At 40.1% G+C, this 14,616-nt stretch overlaps 2 protein-coding genes across 2 annotated transcripts; both read left to right on the forward strand.

Annotated features, from left to right (window-relative positions):
- Positions 1–713: 713 nt before the first annotated feature.
- On the forward strand, positions 714–6,252 carry riok2 (RIO kinase 2 (yeast)). The gene is made up of 10 exons (XM_049579555.1): positions 714–882; positions 1,369–1,507; positions 1,615–1,731; positions 2,867–3,042; positions 3,173–3,261; positions 3,383–3,574; positions 3,679–3,771; positions 4,084–4,506; positions 4,834–4,933; positions 5,748–6,252. The coding sequence occupies exons 1-10, from the start codon at positions 817–819 to the stop codon at positions 5,907–5,909; spliced, it is 1,557 nt and encodes a 518-aa protein (XP_049435512.1). The 5' UTR covers positions 714–816; the 3' UTR covers positions 5,910–6,252.
- A 1,242-nt stretch (positions 6,253–7,494) lies between these two features.
- On the forward strand, positions 7,495–13,492 carry LOC125890392 (protein limb expression 1-like). Its single transcript, XM_049578998.1, has 6 exons — positions 7,495–7,576; positions 8,151–8,356; positions 9,905–10,045; positions 11,748–11,843; positions 12,891–12,968; positions 13,082–13,492. The coding sequence occupies exons 1-6, from the start codon at positions 7,495–7,497 to the stop codon at positions 13,490–13,492; spliced, it is 1,014 nt and encodes a 337-aa protein (XP_049434955.1).
- The last annotated feature ends 1,124 nt before the right edge of the window (positions 13,493–14,616 follow it).

The following is a 14,616-nucleotide window of genomic DNA, read 5'->3' on the forward strand; positions in this document are numbered from 1 at the left end:
ACTGAAGTAAAGTACAAGTACCTTAAAATTGTATTTTATATGTACAAATTGTACTACATTTAACACAACTGGAATACAGCACAGTACCTTTTTTCACAGCAGACATCTTGACTTGTAAAAGCAGGAAAAGCACAGGTGATGGCTCCAGCAATGTATGCGATGCAGCAATTAATCATGTGATTAATAACACCTGTGTATGTCAAGTTAAAATGTGTTTAAAAAGCACTACTGTAACAGACTGTTCTACTTGTATGTCCCCCTTGAGTTGCCGTAGGGCAGGAAAAGTTTTTGGGTTAATATTTTGCTGCGTAAGGGAGCTCATACATGTGTGAGAGTTTTGATGAGCAGAAAATAAATGGGCAGCGGTTGCTGCTGGAGCTGTTGCACCGTCTTCCGTCCCGTTTATTGTTTTATTAATTATTTAGTTTGGCGAACCCAGGACGCTCGGCTACACTACACAATTTTACCCCTTTACCAGTAGGAGGCAGTAAACGGTCTATTGCTGTACATCTGATGTTAATGCTAATGCTATTAAACTTTTTATTATTATATTTCATTACATTACATTTTATTACATTTGGTATTGATGATGAAACTCTCTTAACTCACGTTTTTTTTTAATTCCTAGGTGCTAAATTTATTATATTACAGATTGTGGTGCGTCAAGATGACGTCGAACGTAAACCTGAAGTGACGTTTCTCCGTTCCTCCAACTTCCGCCTTGCACGTGTGTTTACTAGAATGTGGACCACTGAGCCAGAGAAATAGTTGCAATAATATTTTAAACATACTTACTGTTTGTTATCTGGTTAAAACATGGGGAAGCTGAATGTCGTTGTGTTGAGATATTTATCTCGAGATGACTTCCGGGTCCTCACAGCGGTAAGTAGCGAGCTAGCTAAGCTAACTGCTCTGTCCCAGCTGTGTTAGCCTGTGCTAGGCTAGCTTTACAGGCTAGGCTAACGTTAAAGTACATACATCAGCCAGATGGCTGTCAAACTGTTGCTTGACGATATGTCACCGGTGCAGTGTATGAAATAACGTAAGTGTCATCATTGTTGAGGTTTGAGTAAATCAATAAAACATATATACGATACGCCATCTATCAATGTGGTAACATTAAGTGTGAATGTGGTGCTAAAAAAATGACATATTATGGTACTGTATATTTGTAATTGGGGCACAGTGACCAAGCAGGTAGAGGAATTCAGGCATGAGTGGAATCTCATCAAAATCTCAGACCATGGTCTCAGCAAGCAGTGCTCATTTCATGTCAGTTCACCTTTCAGCTTTACAACACTGTCACTGCAAACAGGACTGAATTTCAGGAATATTATCTGATTTTTCTTGTGAACCTGCCCTCAACAGGTTGAGATGGGGATGAAGAACCATGAGATTGTCCCAGTGAGTCTGCTGTCCTCCATCGCAAGCCTCAGACACGGCGGCTGCAACAAGATCCTCAGAGAGCTTGTCAAACACAAACTTGTAGCCTATGAACGTACCAAGAGTAAGAAAACACAGACAAATGCACTATGAGCTTCACTCGTCATGATATAGTTGGTACATGGCATGCAGGGGTTTTTTTCTAATATGGTATGTGTCTGTTGATTTCAGCCGTGCAGGGCTACAGGTTGAACTACGGAGGATATGACTACTTGGCTCTGAAGACCTTGTGCTCCAGAGAAGTCGTCATTTCAGTTGGCAACCAGATGGGTGTGGGTAAAGAGTCAGGTAAGAAAAAAGTTGCTTTCATAGTACATAGTCTGTATACGTTCACATCCCCACCTCTTGTTTGGCATGTGTGATTCAGGTGAAATCAATGGCATGTTACAGGTTCTTTCTTTATTAATATCTACAGTGTATGTCATGATATGGTTCACACAAGTCAGGTCACGTGTAAACTATTTAAACTTAAATTCATCCCAGAGAAATACACAGTGTTTTGAAAATGGTAGGGCTGCCACTTAAAATAAAAGAAAAGAAAATGTTATGAAATTATATTATTAAAACATTGCAGACAATTGCAAATAATATTGAACTTTTTTAAGCCTTATTGTAATTGACTTTTCTGTGTACAAAAACCTGTGAAAATCAGGATGGAAGTTGTTTTTTTTTTTTAACTCATAACTAAACAGAAATACTGAGAGGTCTGTTGAAAGCTGGGCATACACTGAACGATTTCAGAAATGTTGTTGTTAAATTCCACCTCCCACTGTACGACTGAATCCTTTACAAAGAGCTCATGATTTATGTGCTCACACTGTACGGTAGGATTGTCAGGCCGTGATCTGAAGGCTCACACTTAATGTGTAAAATAGACAATAAAACAGCTCATCAGCCCCTGCAGATCATTCTGGCTATTGATAATTGTCAATAAAGATTTGTTGAAATGCTCGGAGGCAGGTGGAAGTTTGTTTGCCAGCACAGTTACAGTTTGTAGTAAGGTCCTGTAAAGAGCTTAAAAAAACACACACGCAAACATGTACAAATTAGTAGTATCAGTACTAATGTCAGAAATTGATTTTAACGTCTGGTGGCCAGTCAGGAGCAGTTGATCAGGCCACGATTGGTCCTCGCTCCCCCCGTACACTGCACGGCAAAAGACACCAGAGTAACCTGAAATTTTGTACACCTGTTATACGAGTCCTGCTGCTCAAAAATCAGGTCAGAAACTGTCCTAAATCATACAGTGTATGCCCAGCTTAACTGTAGTGTTTGAAAAGACAGCACTTTTACTTATCAGCAGTGTAATGATTCGCCAGGTGCTGATGTAAACATCTGTTCCCTAACAGGTTTCAAGGCTGCTTAGCAAAGGTTAGAAACTCTCATGTTTATACAAATATTTGTTTGTGCTTACTCCCTGTAGATATATATATTGTGGCGAGTCCAAGCGGCGAGCAGTACGCTCTGAAGCTTCACAGGTTAGGTCGTACATCCTTCAGGAACTTGAAGAACAAGAGAGATTACCACAAACACAGGAAGAACGTGTCCTGGCTCTACCTCTCCCGCCTTTCTGCCATGAAGGAGTTTGCCTACATGAAGGTAATGGAACAAATCAGAGAAGTGTATGTAGCCTATGTGAAACAGAAAGAAAACATCACCAGTAATTTATTAGTTGAGCAGCAGGGATCCAGTTTTGTTTGATGCATCATTAAATCATCTGATTTTTCAGGCATTGTATGATCGGGGCTTTCCTGTTCCCAAACCTGTGGACTACAACAGACATGCTGTAGTGATGGAGCTCATCAATGGATATCCACTGTAAGTAAACAAGCCATTCTTCCGTCTTGATTTATATATTGCATTAGTGATAGTAACAGCACACTCTTCCTACTCTCTGTTTCTTAAATAGCTTGTGTATATTGTTTGTGATGTCTTTCAGGTGTCAGGTGCATGAGCTGCAGGATCCACCAGCCCTGTACAATGAGTTCATGGAGCTTATAGTCAAACTGGCCAATCACGGCCTGATTCATGGAGACTTCAACGAGTTCAACCTCATGCTGGACGACCAGGACCACATAACTCTGATAGACTTCCCTCAAATGGTGTCCACCTCACATCCTAATGCTGAATGGTTGGTGTTTCTGTTATAAAATTGCAAATTAATGAACACTTTAAATTAATAAAAACTAACAAAAAGATTTATCTGTTGTTCACTTTTCCTACCTTTGTTTATAGGTATTTTGACAGGGATGTCAAATGTATCAGAGATTTTTTTGCCAAACGATACAATTATGAGAGTGAGCTCTTCCCAACCTTCAAAGACATCAGGTAAGTGCTCAAATTTAAAGTTTCAGTTTCAATAAAGCTCCTGCAAGACCATAAAAATTGTGTTGGTTCTATTTTTAGATGTGTAACATAAACTTTTTTTTTTATTGTGACCATGAAAAATCACCTCTTTTTGTCTGCCCTGTGTTAGAAAATTAAACACCTTGATTTATTAGCTTGTACATTGTTCAACATTTGAACACATCTAAAATGTAGAAAAAATACATATTAATTGTATTTTCTACATGAAGTTAAGAATGTGATTTGGAGGTGAAGTTTTACATGATCTTTTGTTGTCACTGTTCATTCCTGCAGGCGGTCTCACTCTCTCGATGTTGAAGTCTCAGCCAGCGGCTTTACCAAAGATATGGAGAGGGATGGTGCATTGCTACACCCAGCTGGACCAGAGGGAGAAAATGATGACAATGAAGAGGAGGATGATGACGAAGAGACAACAGACGAGGAGGTGGAAGAAGAAGAGAGTGTGGACATGGAGGAATATAAGCATGCAATGCTGGAACTGGAAGGTCTGAAAGTCAGCGACTCGTATGCAGACATACAAGAAGAGGAGAACGAGAGTGAAAAAGTGGAAGAACAAAAAGAGACTGAGACAGCGCCTGCTCCTAACAGTGATGAAGAGCCAAAGAGCGATTTAGAGGAAGAGCTGAATGAGGCAGAGGATGAGTGTCCAGAGCTGGCAGACCTCTCTACCTCCAACAAAGACTTCAAACCCTTCAGGTAAACATAATGGAAAGTTAACATAATCCAGTATCCAAAATGAAGCACGTTAGTTTGGATTTTAAGTCTGAATTAGTTTCAACCTGCAGCTGTGGTACAGAGCCAACAAGTGACTCTAGGTGTGTTGATACAGTACAAGTGCCTGGCAACTTGAGAAAAAGTCAATACATTTCAGAGACATTTGACTTAAATAAATCATCATTTGTGTCAAATTAAGCAGCGTTGTTAGAAACATGCAGATTACATCCCAACAGTGGATTTCCATTAGTGTTTTTGTTGTGAAATGTGCCATATTAACTTTTTTTTTCTGCGCGTTTTCTCCTGCAGAGACTCGGACAGTCTTCTACATGTGGCAGAACACAGGAGGACGAGGACAGACAGTGAGGGTACAATGGGCAGCATAGGCAGCTGCTCTACAATACCACCAGTGAGTAAAACACAGACACAAGAGTCTGCAGTTAAGTTTATTATACAAGGTAGAGATAAATATTTTTCCTAAAAGATGAGACAAGAGAGAAGCCCACTATCCTGGGGATACAGGGGCATTGACTTGTTTTTAAGGTAACATCAGCTACAGTCAAAACTCGTTGGTTATATTCCAAGCAACAGCAAGATAGGGTTCTTGTGGTTGATTCACTTAGCCTACAATAAATAAATACATTTGGTGGGCCAAAAAGACTTTTGCTAGCTTCTTTTTTTGTTACTGAGTTTTACATCCCTGCCGACTCTGGGCATTGCATCCACACAGGAGGACTTAAAGGACTAAGGTAAAGAACTTAGTATTTCTGTAGTGATACGTATGTTTTGTACATACCAGCCTGTTTGGTTTACACTTATAACGTGACTAGTTTGACTAGTTTTTTATATTTTCCAAGAAACAGGAAATTGTTTGGATGTGTCCTCCCAGGAGTCCTGTTTCCCAGGATTAAACCCTAGTGCAAGTGTCAAGTTGAGAGTGAGGGACACTAATACAGTACCATTAAAAAATACAAATATTCTGACTGAGGTGATGACTTGAAAATTTCACCAGACACTGAAGCAATCCTGATATACACTTTTGGTAAAAACTGAAATGTCCTGTAGGTGTTGCTAAAGAGCTTCCACATGGAGCCGTCAAAGAATGTGAAGGGTGACTTGTAGCAGAGACATGTCCTCATAATGTTGTGTCTGCCTTGCAGAGACAGCCAGAGCGTCCATTTGTCTGTAGTAACCTGCTGTCGCTGTTTTTGTTTGTCCTGTAGGAGATAGTCCGTCAGAAGGTGCGGAGGCAGCTCACCAAACAGCAGAAGGCAGCACAGAGGAGACGTCTGCAGAAGGGAGAAGCCAATTTGGTGACCAAATCTAGGAGAGAGAACCAAAGTAACATCAAGTCTAGTTTGGAGGGCGCCTCCTTCTGGGGATAAATGGGACTGCAGAGACGGACAGACAGGATTCATGACAGCATGCTTGTTGTTTGGTTAACGTGCGTGCTTCATGGTTCCTCTGCTCCTAAATCTGAAGAACTGAAAACACATTATAGCTGATGGAAAAACTCAACAAGAGAGTTTCTGCAACAACTGAACTGCTCCGTTCTTGGAGAGAAAAATGAAAATAAACTTTGTATTCAGCAAATGACACTGTCAAGAAGACAGTGTTTGTTTTTCTATTTGACCTGTAGTAACCTATCATGTTCAACGCACAGTCTAATGTAAATATCAACTATTCATAATGAAGCAATATGATTGACTATTAAACCATTTAAACATCCTTAATAAGGTGAGTGATTTATTCAAAAGACAGATCTGTACATACAGATCTAAAATTAATGTTTTTCTGTCAGGACATCATATGCATCTGTGTCAAACATGCTCTCTAGTCAGCTGAGCACATTCTTTTTAGCTGATACTCATATCAGCATCTATGATGGCTACAAAAGTCTGAAAGCTATTGAGTAACTTTTGATATTGTGGTTTCAAGTTCATGCTAGGTGTGAGCATACTGCTGGCAGGGTGACTAATGTGAATTTAAGATTCAAACAGACTTCACGAAGAGCTTTTCTTAATGCTAAACTCCCATGGTTCCAAGGTCTCCCAACTATTATGGTAGTTTGAATAGATCGCTACCTCCACCATCCCAGCAGCCAATCAAAAAAGAAGTAGAGACTGACACAAGAATGCTCCAGAATGCATCAACACTTTCAACATAAAATAGACCCCTTCGCTCCGTCACGCTGACACGACTCAAGTGAGGCATGACATATAAAAGATGAGAAAGCAGAGGAGTTTGGAGCGAAGAAACGTTCTCAGAATTTGCTTCATTTATGTGTAAGAGGCTTTCAGAGAGCGAGCGGGTGAATTCAGACTTGAACAAAGGGCATTCATATTGAAGAGGGTGAATGGAGCTCAGACCCTGGGCTCGGTGGGCTTGAATTAGAGTGTGAAGTCAAAAGTATCCCACCCCCACACATCATAAGACACTACATGTTGGGTCCCTGACAAGCTGGGCACTGAGGGTGTTTAATACTAAAAGAAGCATCCAGTAATATACCTTTCCACAGAACAAGTCATATTATCTTGTGCCTCAAGGTGGTAATTGTGCCATTTTTGGCTCAACTTGGCAACTTTGTGCAGGTCTTTAACTGTCCGACTCTGTTCAGGGATTAGCCAGCTGCACGCCCCAAAGGGAGGGGCTCAGCATTCCAGCTCTGCACCTCTGTGTGTGTGTGTGCATGTGTAGAAAGAGTGAGGGGCCCTCTGAGCTAATTGGCAGAGAGGGTAACAAAGGTGGTCCGCTTCAAAAGAGAAACCCTAGTGGGGTGTTCACACAGGAGAGGAGGAGGAGGAGGGGAGAAAGGGAGAGTGGAGGGGCTCCCAGACTTTGAGTTTATTCCTCATGATGTCTCCCATCCTGGCTGGTTATTTCTAGGGTCATGAGTGCTGTTTTGATGGATTGTTCTGATGAGAAAAGTAAACAGATTGTGTGTGAGGCAGCCCTGGAAGAAAACACTGGATGAGGATGAGTAAAGTGGAAGTGGAGGAGAGCATCATGTCATACCTGTCGCAGAGCGAGACTGACACTAGCCCCACAGACTGTGAGTAAATGCTTTGTGATAAACTCAATATTTCTGAGATGACATAGACACATCTTTGTTTTAGATATCAGAATCAAACTACCACTGATGTTAAATATACAAGAACAGGCAAGCAATTCATTTATTTCTTAAAACTTTATCACATTTCTTGCAAAGTATTCCTCCTAAGTATCCCTGCTGCCAGAGGCTGAGCTGCAGTGAGTAGTTTGGCACACAGCGAAGGACACAGGAAACTTTTAAATCTGTCTCAGGGTCAGAAAAAGCTCAAAGGGTTACATATGTATAAGTTATGGGGTGCCACTTACAGCTCCTAATTCTACTTAAATAAACACTGTCTGGGAATGATGACTTAAAGAAGCCTGGCTTGAATATTTATGTTAACATTCACACATATCCTGACAGGCTTACTCAGAGTGAGACTAAAAGAAACGTCTGATGGCAACGCAGAAATTATTTACATAATCATGATTGATAAAATGTGTTGATATACCCTCCAACAGTTTACTTAATGTTATGCCATGCTTTCAGTACTTTCAGATTTCATTTTTGACCTGTCTTCATTACATGTGTGCAGTGAATGTGGTTGCCATGCTCCATCACTTCTGGGAGCAGAGGCAGACAGCTCAGTTGAATGGTTCCTCCAGTGAATCAGATGGTTCTGCTGGGGACGCTGCCATCCAGACAGAGAGCCTGCTGCTGTATGAGTCTGCACCGTCCCCCGGTCCTCCGTATGTCTGCTATGTCACTCTGCCTGGAGGAAGCTGCTTTGGTAACTATAAGGTATGTTTATCATCAACTGAGCTGCAGCTACACTACAGTTCATCTGACATGACTGTGCTGTGTCAGTGAGACACTAGCTGTCCTTCATGTGAAGTTGGGCATACACTTGACACAATACAATTAAACACACACACCTCATGGTGAACTAATACATTCAAATCACTGGGATATGCTGTAGTAAGTTCCAATGTTACTAATTAAGTGTGACCAGTCCAGTCCAGAAGGATCCCCCGTGTCCAAGACTGGTTTTCATATCTCAATAAATCCCTCAACATCGTCATGAAGGGTGTAGGTCGGCTTTTCCAGAGAGAGTATATCTTCTCTGTAACTCCGTATACCAGTCGTCCATTTCAGGGATGTCCTTAGAAATCCAAAATATGAGAACAGTCCTTGCTATATGTAAGAGTATTCCAATCAACTTAGCGTTATGACTGTTCCTTGCATTGTCCTCTGTGGCTGCCAGAATACACTGAAGCTCTAAATCAAATCCTATTTAGGCAACAACTACATCTTTCACGTCTCCCTAAAATATTTGTATCTCTGCAAATTTCCAAACCATATGTGCATGACAATTTCTAAATTGTATTTAGCTGCATGTTTTTAGCAGAAACAAATTAGGCTGTTGTAGGTCATATTTACTCCTCAAACCCTAACATGACTCCAGTCTTCCCCCATAGGGTTTGGCAAGCTGACAAAGTTGGAGGTAGATGATGCAGGTAATGTTTCTGCTGCTTGATAGTGCAGCTGCAGAGAACATCAGTTGTTATCCTATGTAAATGACTAGTATGGCTGTTTCAAATTAACTTACTACACATATATAGTAATGATACTTTTTAATCTAAATGCTTCTCTTTATTTTGCTGCAGCAGTTGCCTGATATCAGACAGAGCTGTCAGTGTGTCAACACTCCTTTTCGACTGTCAGTCAACTCGGTGGTGTGGGCAGATTCCAAGGTCTGAACCCAGGCAACTGCAGCAGCACACAATAGATCTCAAATAAATTAAAAAGTAAAACAGCCCCAAAATCAAGTTTTCTTACAAACTGTTATTCTTCTGACCAAATATAACCATTGTATCAAATTAGTTTTTATTCAGAGGAAAGTACTTACAAGCATATATTTCCCTCAGTGAGGATAAACACACAGTCATACTCACTTTGAAGATTTTTTTTAAATCGATGTCATTCAGTTTAAATCAAACAATGCCTCTCAATGGGCTCACTGTGACCCAGACAGCAGCCCCAAGCTCAGAGAAGGCATGTGATTGGTTATCTGTGAATGCCTCTAATGTTCTAATCTCACTGGTGATGTTGAGTTCTGAGCCCATGATTAGCTGCAATGAAGTGTAAAATCATCATAATGTAACTTAGAGTGGACGTGCATTTACACACGAGACCCACTGACTGAGTTTAGTTGATCCTAGGCTCACACACATCAGCCAGCTCAGAAACTTTTATTTGACGTGACACATTTTGACATTTTGTTCCCTCTCTGTTTGAACTCTTCTTGACATTTTTAACCCTTCATGTTCTTCATCCCATCATCCACAGGTGTGTGACACCCAGGCAGAGGCTCGGAGGGATGCAGCTCGCGTGGCCCTGATGAACTCACTTGTGAACGAGCTGCCGTGTCGACGCATCAACCTTCAGTTCATCACTCAGAGTTTGCAGCAGGCGGCCACAGACAGTGCTGTGAGTGTGAGCCAGTGCAAACACACAGTGTTGCATCTCATTACAAGAATTTAGCCTCAATATTAATGTTGACTGCACTGTTGTCTCTGTGTTTTATTTATTTGTATTTTATTTATCCTGTCTAGAACTAGAAAGGCAGGGGTGGAATGTAACTATGTACAATTACTCAAGTACTCGAACTAAGTACAACTATAAGGTACTTTTACTTTACTTGAGTCTTTTCTTTTTTAAAAGCCCCCTTCTACTTTTCCTATGTGACATTTCAGAGGGATTTATTTTTCATGTCTTTTTGATTCACTGCATTTTTCTGAAAACTTTAGTTAGTAGTTAATTTAGATTTTTGCATAAAAAAAGAAATTAGAGAAGTTTATAGGCTACAATATGATGTTTTGTTAGAAAGTGAACTACCCAACACTTAATACATGTGCATTTATAAAGATTCATCAATTAATAAATTAACCAACTGACAGAAAATCAATTGGCAACTATTTTTTATAAATGTTTAAGTCATTTTATATTTTTTTTTATCATCTTTTTTTAAATAATTTTGAGTGTGTTGGTTTTTATTTGTATTTAATTATTTATTTATAGATTTTTCTGTATTGGGTACTTTTATTTTAATACTTTAAGTACATTTTACTGGTTATACTTACTTACTTTTACTTAAGTAACATTTTCAATGCAGCACTTGTAACAGAGTATTTCCACAATGTGGTATAAGTACTTTTACTTAACCCTTTGAAACCTGAGCAAATTGGCTTGATTTTTTTTCAAAAACATGGGAAGAAGACAATGAGCAACAAAAGAAGAAATGGCCCGGAAAAAAATTGCAAAACATTAGGAAAAACAGAAAATTAAAAATGAGAAAATTAGTTAAAAAAAAAAAAAAGAAAGAGAGAGAGAGAGAGAGAGAGAGAGAGAGAGAGAGAGAAATAAAGTTAAAAATAAAGAAACAAGGAAATGACCTGAAATTCTGTAACATAATTTTAAATATTTTAAATATTTAATAATAATCATAATTATACATAGCCATGCAAAATTATTTGTTTGCAATTTATGGGACATTTCTTACCAAGCTGCTCAATGCCTTTTTTTCCCCCATGTTTTTGAAAGAAATCCCACCAGTTTGCTCAGGGTTTAAAGGTTTAGCAGCACAAGAAAAGTGACGTCACACCAGGTTTCAAATCGTTAAGTAAAGGAACTGAAACTCCCTCCACCACTGCAGAAAGGTCCCATTGAGATACAGTATCTTCTCTGCCAGGGAGTCCTGGTCAAGATGGGCGGCAACATTAAATGTTTTAATTACAAAATGAGACAGATAACATAACAAAAAACATACCAAAACACAACAACAGATACAAAATATTTAGGGATCAGGGGCTAAAAAGAATTGTGGCAAATAATGACATTTATTAAAAGTAGTAACATTGTTCCGTAAAAGTTGATTTAAAAATACTTTCAAATGTTTCAAGAGCAGGTAAAGTTTCCATATTTAGTATGCTTTTCATCTCATTCCAAGTTAATGGTGCATGAAAGGAAAAGGCAGAGTGTTCAGGTGTTTGGGACCATGAGGAGATTTCTTTCTGATAACCTAGGGTTATAGCTACTGGAGTAATGTATCAGTAAACTGGAAATTTACTGTAGTAATTTACCCACTAAAGATTTTGCGATAAAAATTAATACATGTGCTTTTTTTTTGTAGGTCTCTATAGAAGATGCTTGTGACTCAAGCACCAGTATAGGAACCTACAGTTTGCTGCTCCACTCCTACATAGGAAGGACCATGCTGGAGTTCCAGGTAACATGTGTATTTTGCAAAGTGTATTTTTCTTGTAGCTGGGCTCATAAATCATGCAGTAGATGTGTGAAAGATTTACTTCAAAGGACTGAGGGTTTGTAAAGGGGTACTCTTCTGCTAAGTGATCTTAAATAATGCATTTATAACTGAACCACAAATTAGAGCATTATCATTTATACATAATTAGGAATTATTATGCCAAATATAACAAGACTCATAACCACTGGGTGGTAATTTCACCCCCCTTTGCTATCACTACCACTCTAGTATGTTTTTGCTAATTTATTCCCTTTTCATCTCGCTCTCAGTCAGACAGGACTCACAGTATGAAACACCTAATATTTCTACCTTTGTGTAAATAAGCAGACGTCTGCAGACAGAGGGTTATTAGCAGCAGGAAATGGGTTCATTATCATTCCCCGGCTCTTAGAGATCAAGAGCTTCCAAGTAATACACACACGTCCATACGTTCACACATGTACACGCACAGATAATTAAGTGTATTCACACACATGCTTTCAAATCTCTGCGCACACAGCATCAACCAGGAGGTGTGCAGCTGTCACAGCTTAGGATCATTTATACATTGCAGTCCATGCTGGAGGTGTTGGATAGTTTAGTCATGCAGAACCTTAAACAAGTAGCACAGGGCAGATGCACATTTTATGGACTTTAACCCCGGACAGCTTACGTGTCATATTTTCCATCTGTGTCTCATTAGGTCAATCTCAGTTAATGTATAGACTTTCTCTGTTTAACACTAATGTCACTAGCTCTTAACACATGGCAGCTGTTCAGCCAGACAGTGTTTTAATAATCAGAGTGAAACCTACCTGGTGCATGACGATTTACAATATCTTTTCAAACCAATCGTCCACAGTTTAGGTGTTGGTTCAAGAAATAATATGTTATCTTTGTCAAACCTATGTACACAGAGCTGGATGTTTGGGTTTGTTATTCAAGTCATTACTCAAGGAGTTGCACAAGACTTTTTCTGTGTATGTGTGTCTCATTCTCACCCACTTTCTCCCCTCTCTTTCCCTGTAGGAGATGATGACAATTTTCCAGTTGTTGCAGTGGAACGGGACTCTGAAGGCTTTGAGGGAAAGGCAGTGCTCTCGGCAGGTACAGGTTTTGCCCGGAGCATATTTCATCTGTGGTTTCAGCTAACTTTTCAGAGCTTCAGTACATCAGCTGCTACATACTGATGACTGCTTATGTTCTTCCCTTCCCCTCAGAGTGTGATTTCCTATTACTCTCAGCGAGGACTCGATGAGTACATGCGCAGCAGCATGGCTCTGGATTGGCTTGGACGGGAGCAGAGGTCACCAGGGCTACTCGGGGAGGAGCTGCAGGTGGCACAGAGGGAGCTGGTGTTGGCCCGCCGTCGAGGCATTGAGCTGCGCTTCTACAAGGAAAAGACAGAGATCCTCAGCTTGGCCCTGAGTCAGGCATACATTCACCACACACCTGAGGCCTTCAGCGAGGCGCCAAGTCACACATACAAGCAAGAACAACTTCCTTTACACACATTTTACAGCCAGAACACAGGAGTCCAGATAACCCCACCCTGCAGTCCATCAGCAACCCTCCATAAAAGCACAAAACAAACAGTGTGTCAAACCTCTGGTAAATATATGCCCTCCTAACATTCCTTCACCGTGCTCTCAGCAGACTTATGTGCCTTTTAAATGGCTTTGAATAGACTGAAGCAGAAGGTAGAGGATGGACATCAATTGACTCTGTTAATGAGCTTAAACTGGAGATCTGACATCTGCCTGGGAGAACAGAGCATATCATAGTCATGTTCTTTAGGTTGTCCATAGACATCAGAGTCATCATAAGAGTTACAAATATTGTGTAGTAATTATGATGTAACTTTATTAGCATGGTTTGTGTCTATATGAATGAGCCTTAAATGTACTGTATGTGTAATGTATTTACAACTTTAACCACAAGAAATACAGCTTTCAATTGATTTAAAGGAAGACTTCACCCACAAAATGACCATTTGTAAATCAGTTAGTTATGCCCTGTTACCTTGAATGTGTTAAAAAGAACATTGTTTTTCTCTCATGCCTCCACAGAAAACGGTGAAACATTTTGTTTTATTGATTGGCAAGGGACCACATTTAATAACAGCAAAACTTTATCAACCAGTTAACAAACTCTCACCCAACTCGAGCAGTAAAATCCAAAGCACCTTTTACACTGCTCAAGGTGAGAATGTTGTGCCATTATTCTGCCTCACCATTCTTTATAAAAGAGTGGTAGCAGATTGGGGGGACAGAGCCTCGCCTTTAAGCCGGCAGTGGAGATAGTAACAGCGCCAATTTGACATCTGTGTAAAAGGGACAGCTGGCAGATGGCAATGTGTTATATTCACGACCCGCTGCCCGGGGAGATTTAAAAAGCAGCTAGCAGCAGTTAGCAGCTGACGCAAAGAAAAAGAACAGCAGCCAAAAATGACCTCAAATTGGGGAGACAAAGAGGTCCAGGAGCCCCTCACCCTCCAAGCAGAGGAAGAGATCAGTCACCATATAACAGGGACAGTAAATGATTCCTATCGCCATGTTATGCCACTGTTATTGTGGGGAGGAAAACAAGGCAGCGTGAAGAAGGGATGTTGCATTTTCCGTGGAGGCACAAGAGAAAAACAAAGTCTTCTTCACAAATTCAACACAGCATGACTTACTGAGATACAGCTGAGGATTTTGTGGGTGAAGTGATACTTTAAATCCATTTGTAGAAAATGTAGTTTATTATTTTTGTA

This window comes from Epinephelus fuscoguttatus, linkage group LG6 (assembly GCF_011397635.1).
Source record: "Epinephelus fuscoguttatus linkage group LG6, E.fuscoguttatus.final_Chr_v1".
NCBI classification, from domain to species: Eukaryota; Metazoa; Chordata; class Actinopteri; order Perciformes; family Serranidae; genus Epinephelus; species Epinephelus fuscoguttatus.

Coding starts and splice junctions, on each gene's coding strand:
- riok2 (XM_049579555.1), top strand. CDS start 817: ATGGGGAAGCTGAATGTCGTTGTGTTGAGATATTTATCTCGAGATGAC. Junction 883..1,368: donor ACTTCCGGGTCCTCACAGCG/GTAAGTAGCGAG, acceptor TGCCCTCAACAG/GTTGAGATGGGGATGAAGAA. Junction 1,508..1,614: donor AGCCTATGAACGTACCAAGA/GTAAGAAAACAC, acceptor TGTTGATTTCAG/CCGTGCAGGGCTACAGGTTG.
- LOC125890392 (XM_049578998.1), top strand. CDS start 7,495: ATGAGGATGAGTAAAGTGGAAGTGGAGGAGAGCATCATGTCATACCTG. Junction 7,577..8,150: donor TGACACTAGCCCCACAGACT/GTGAGTAAATGC, acceptor ACATGTGTGCAG/TGAATGTGGTTGCCATGCTC. Junction 8,357..9,904: donor GCTGCTTTGGTAACTATAAG/GTATGTTTATCA, acceptor CATCATCCACAG/GTGTGTGACACCCAGGCAGA.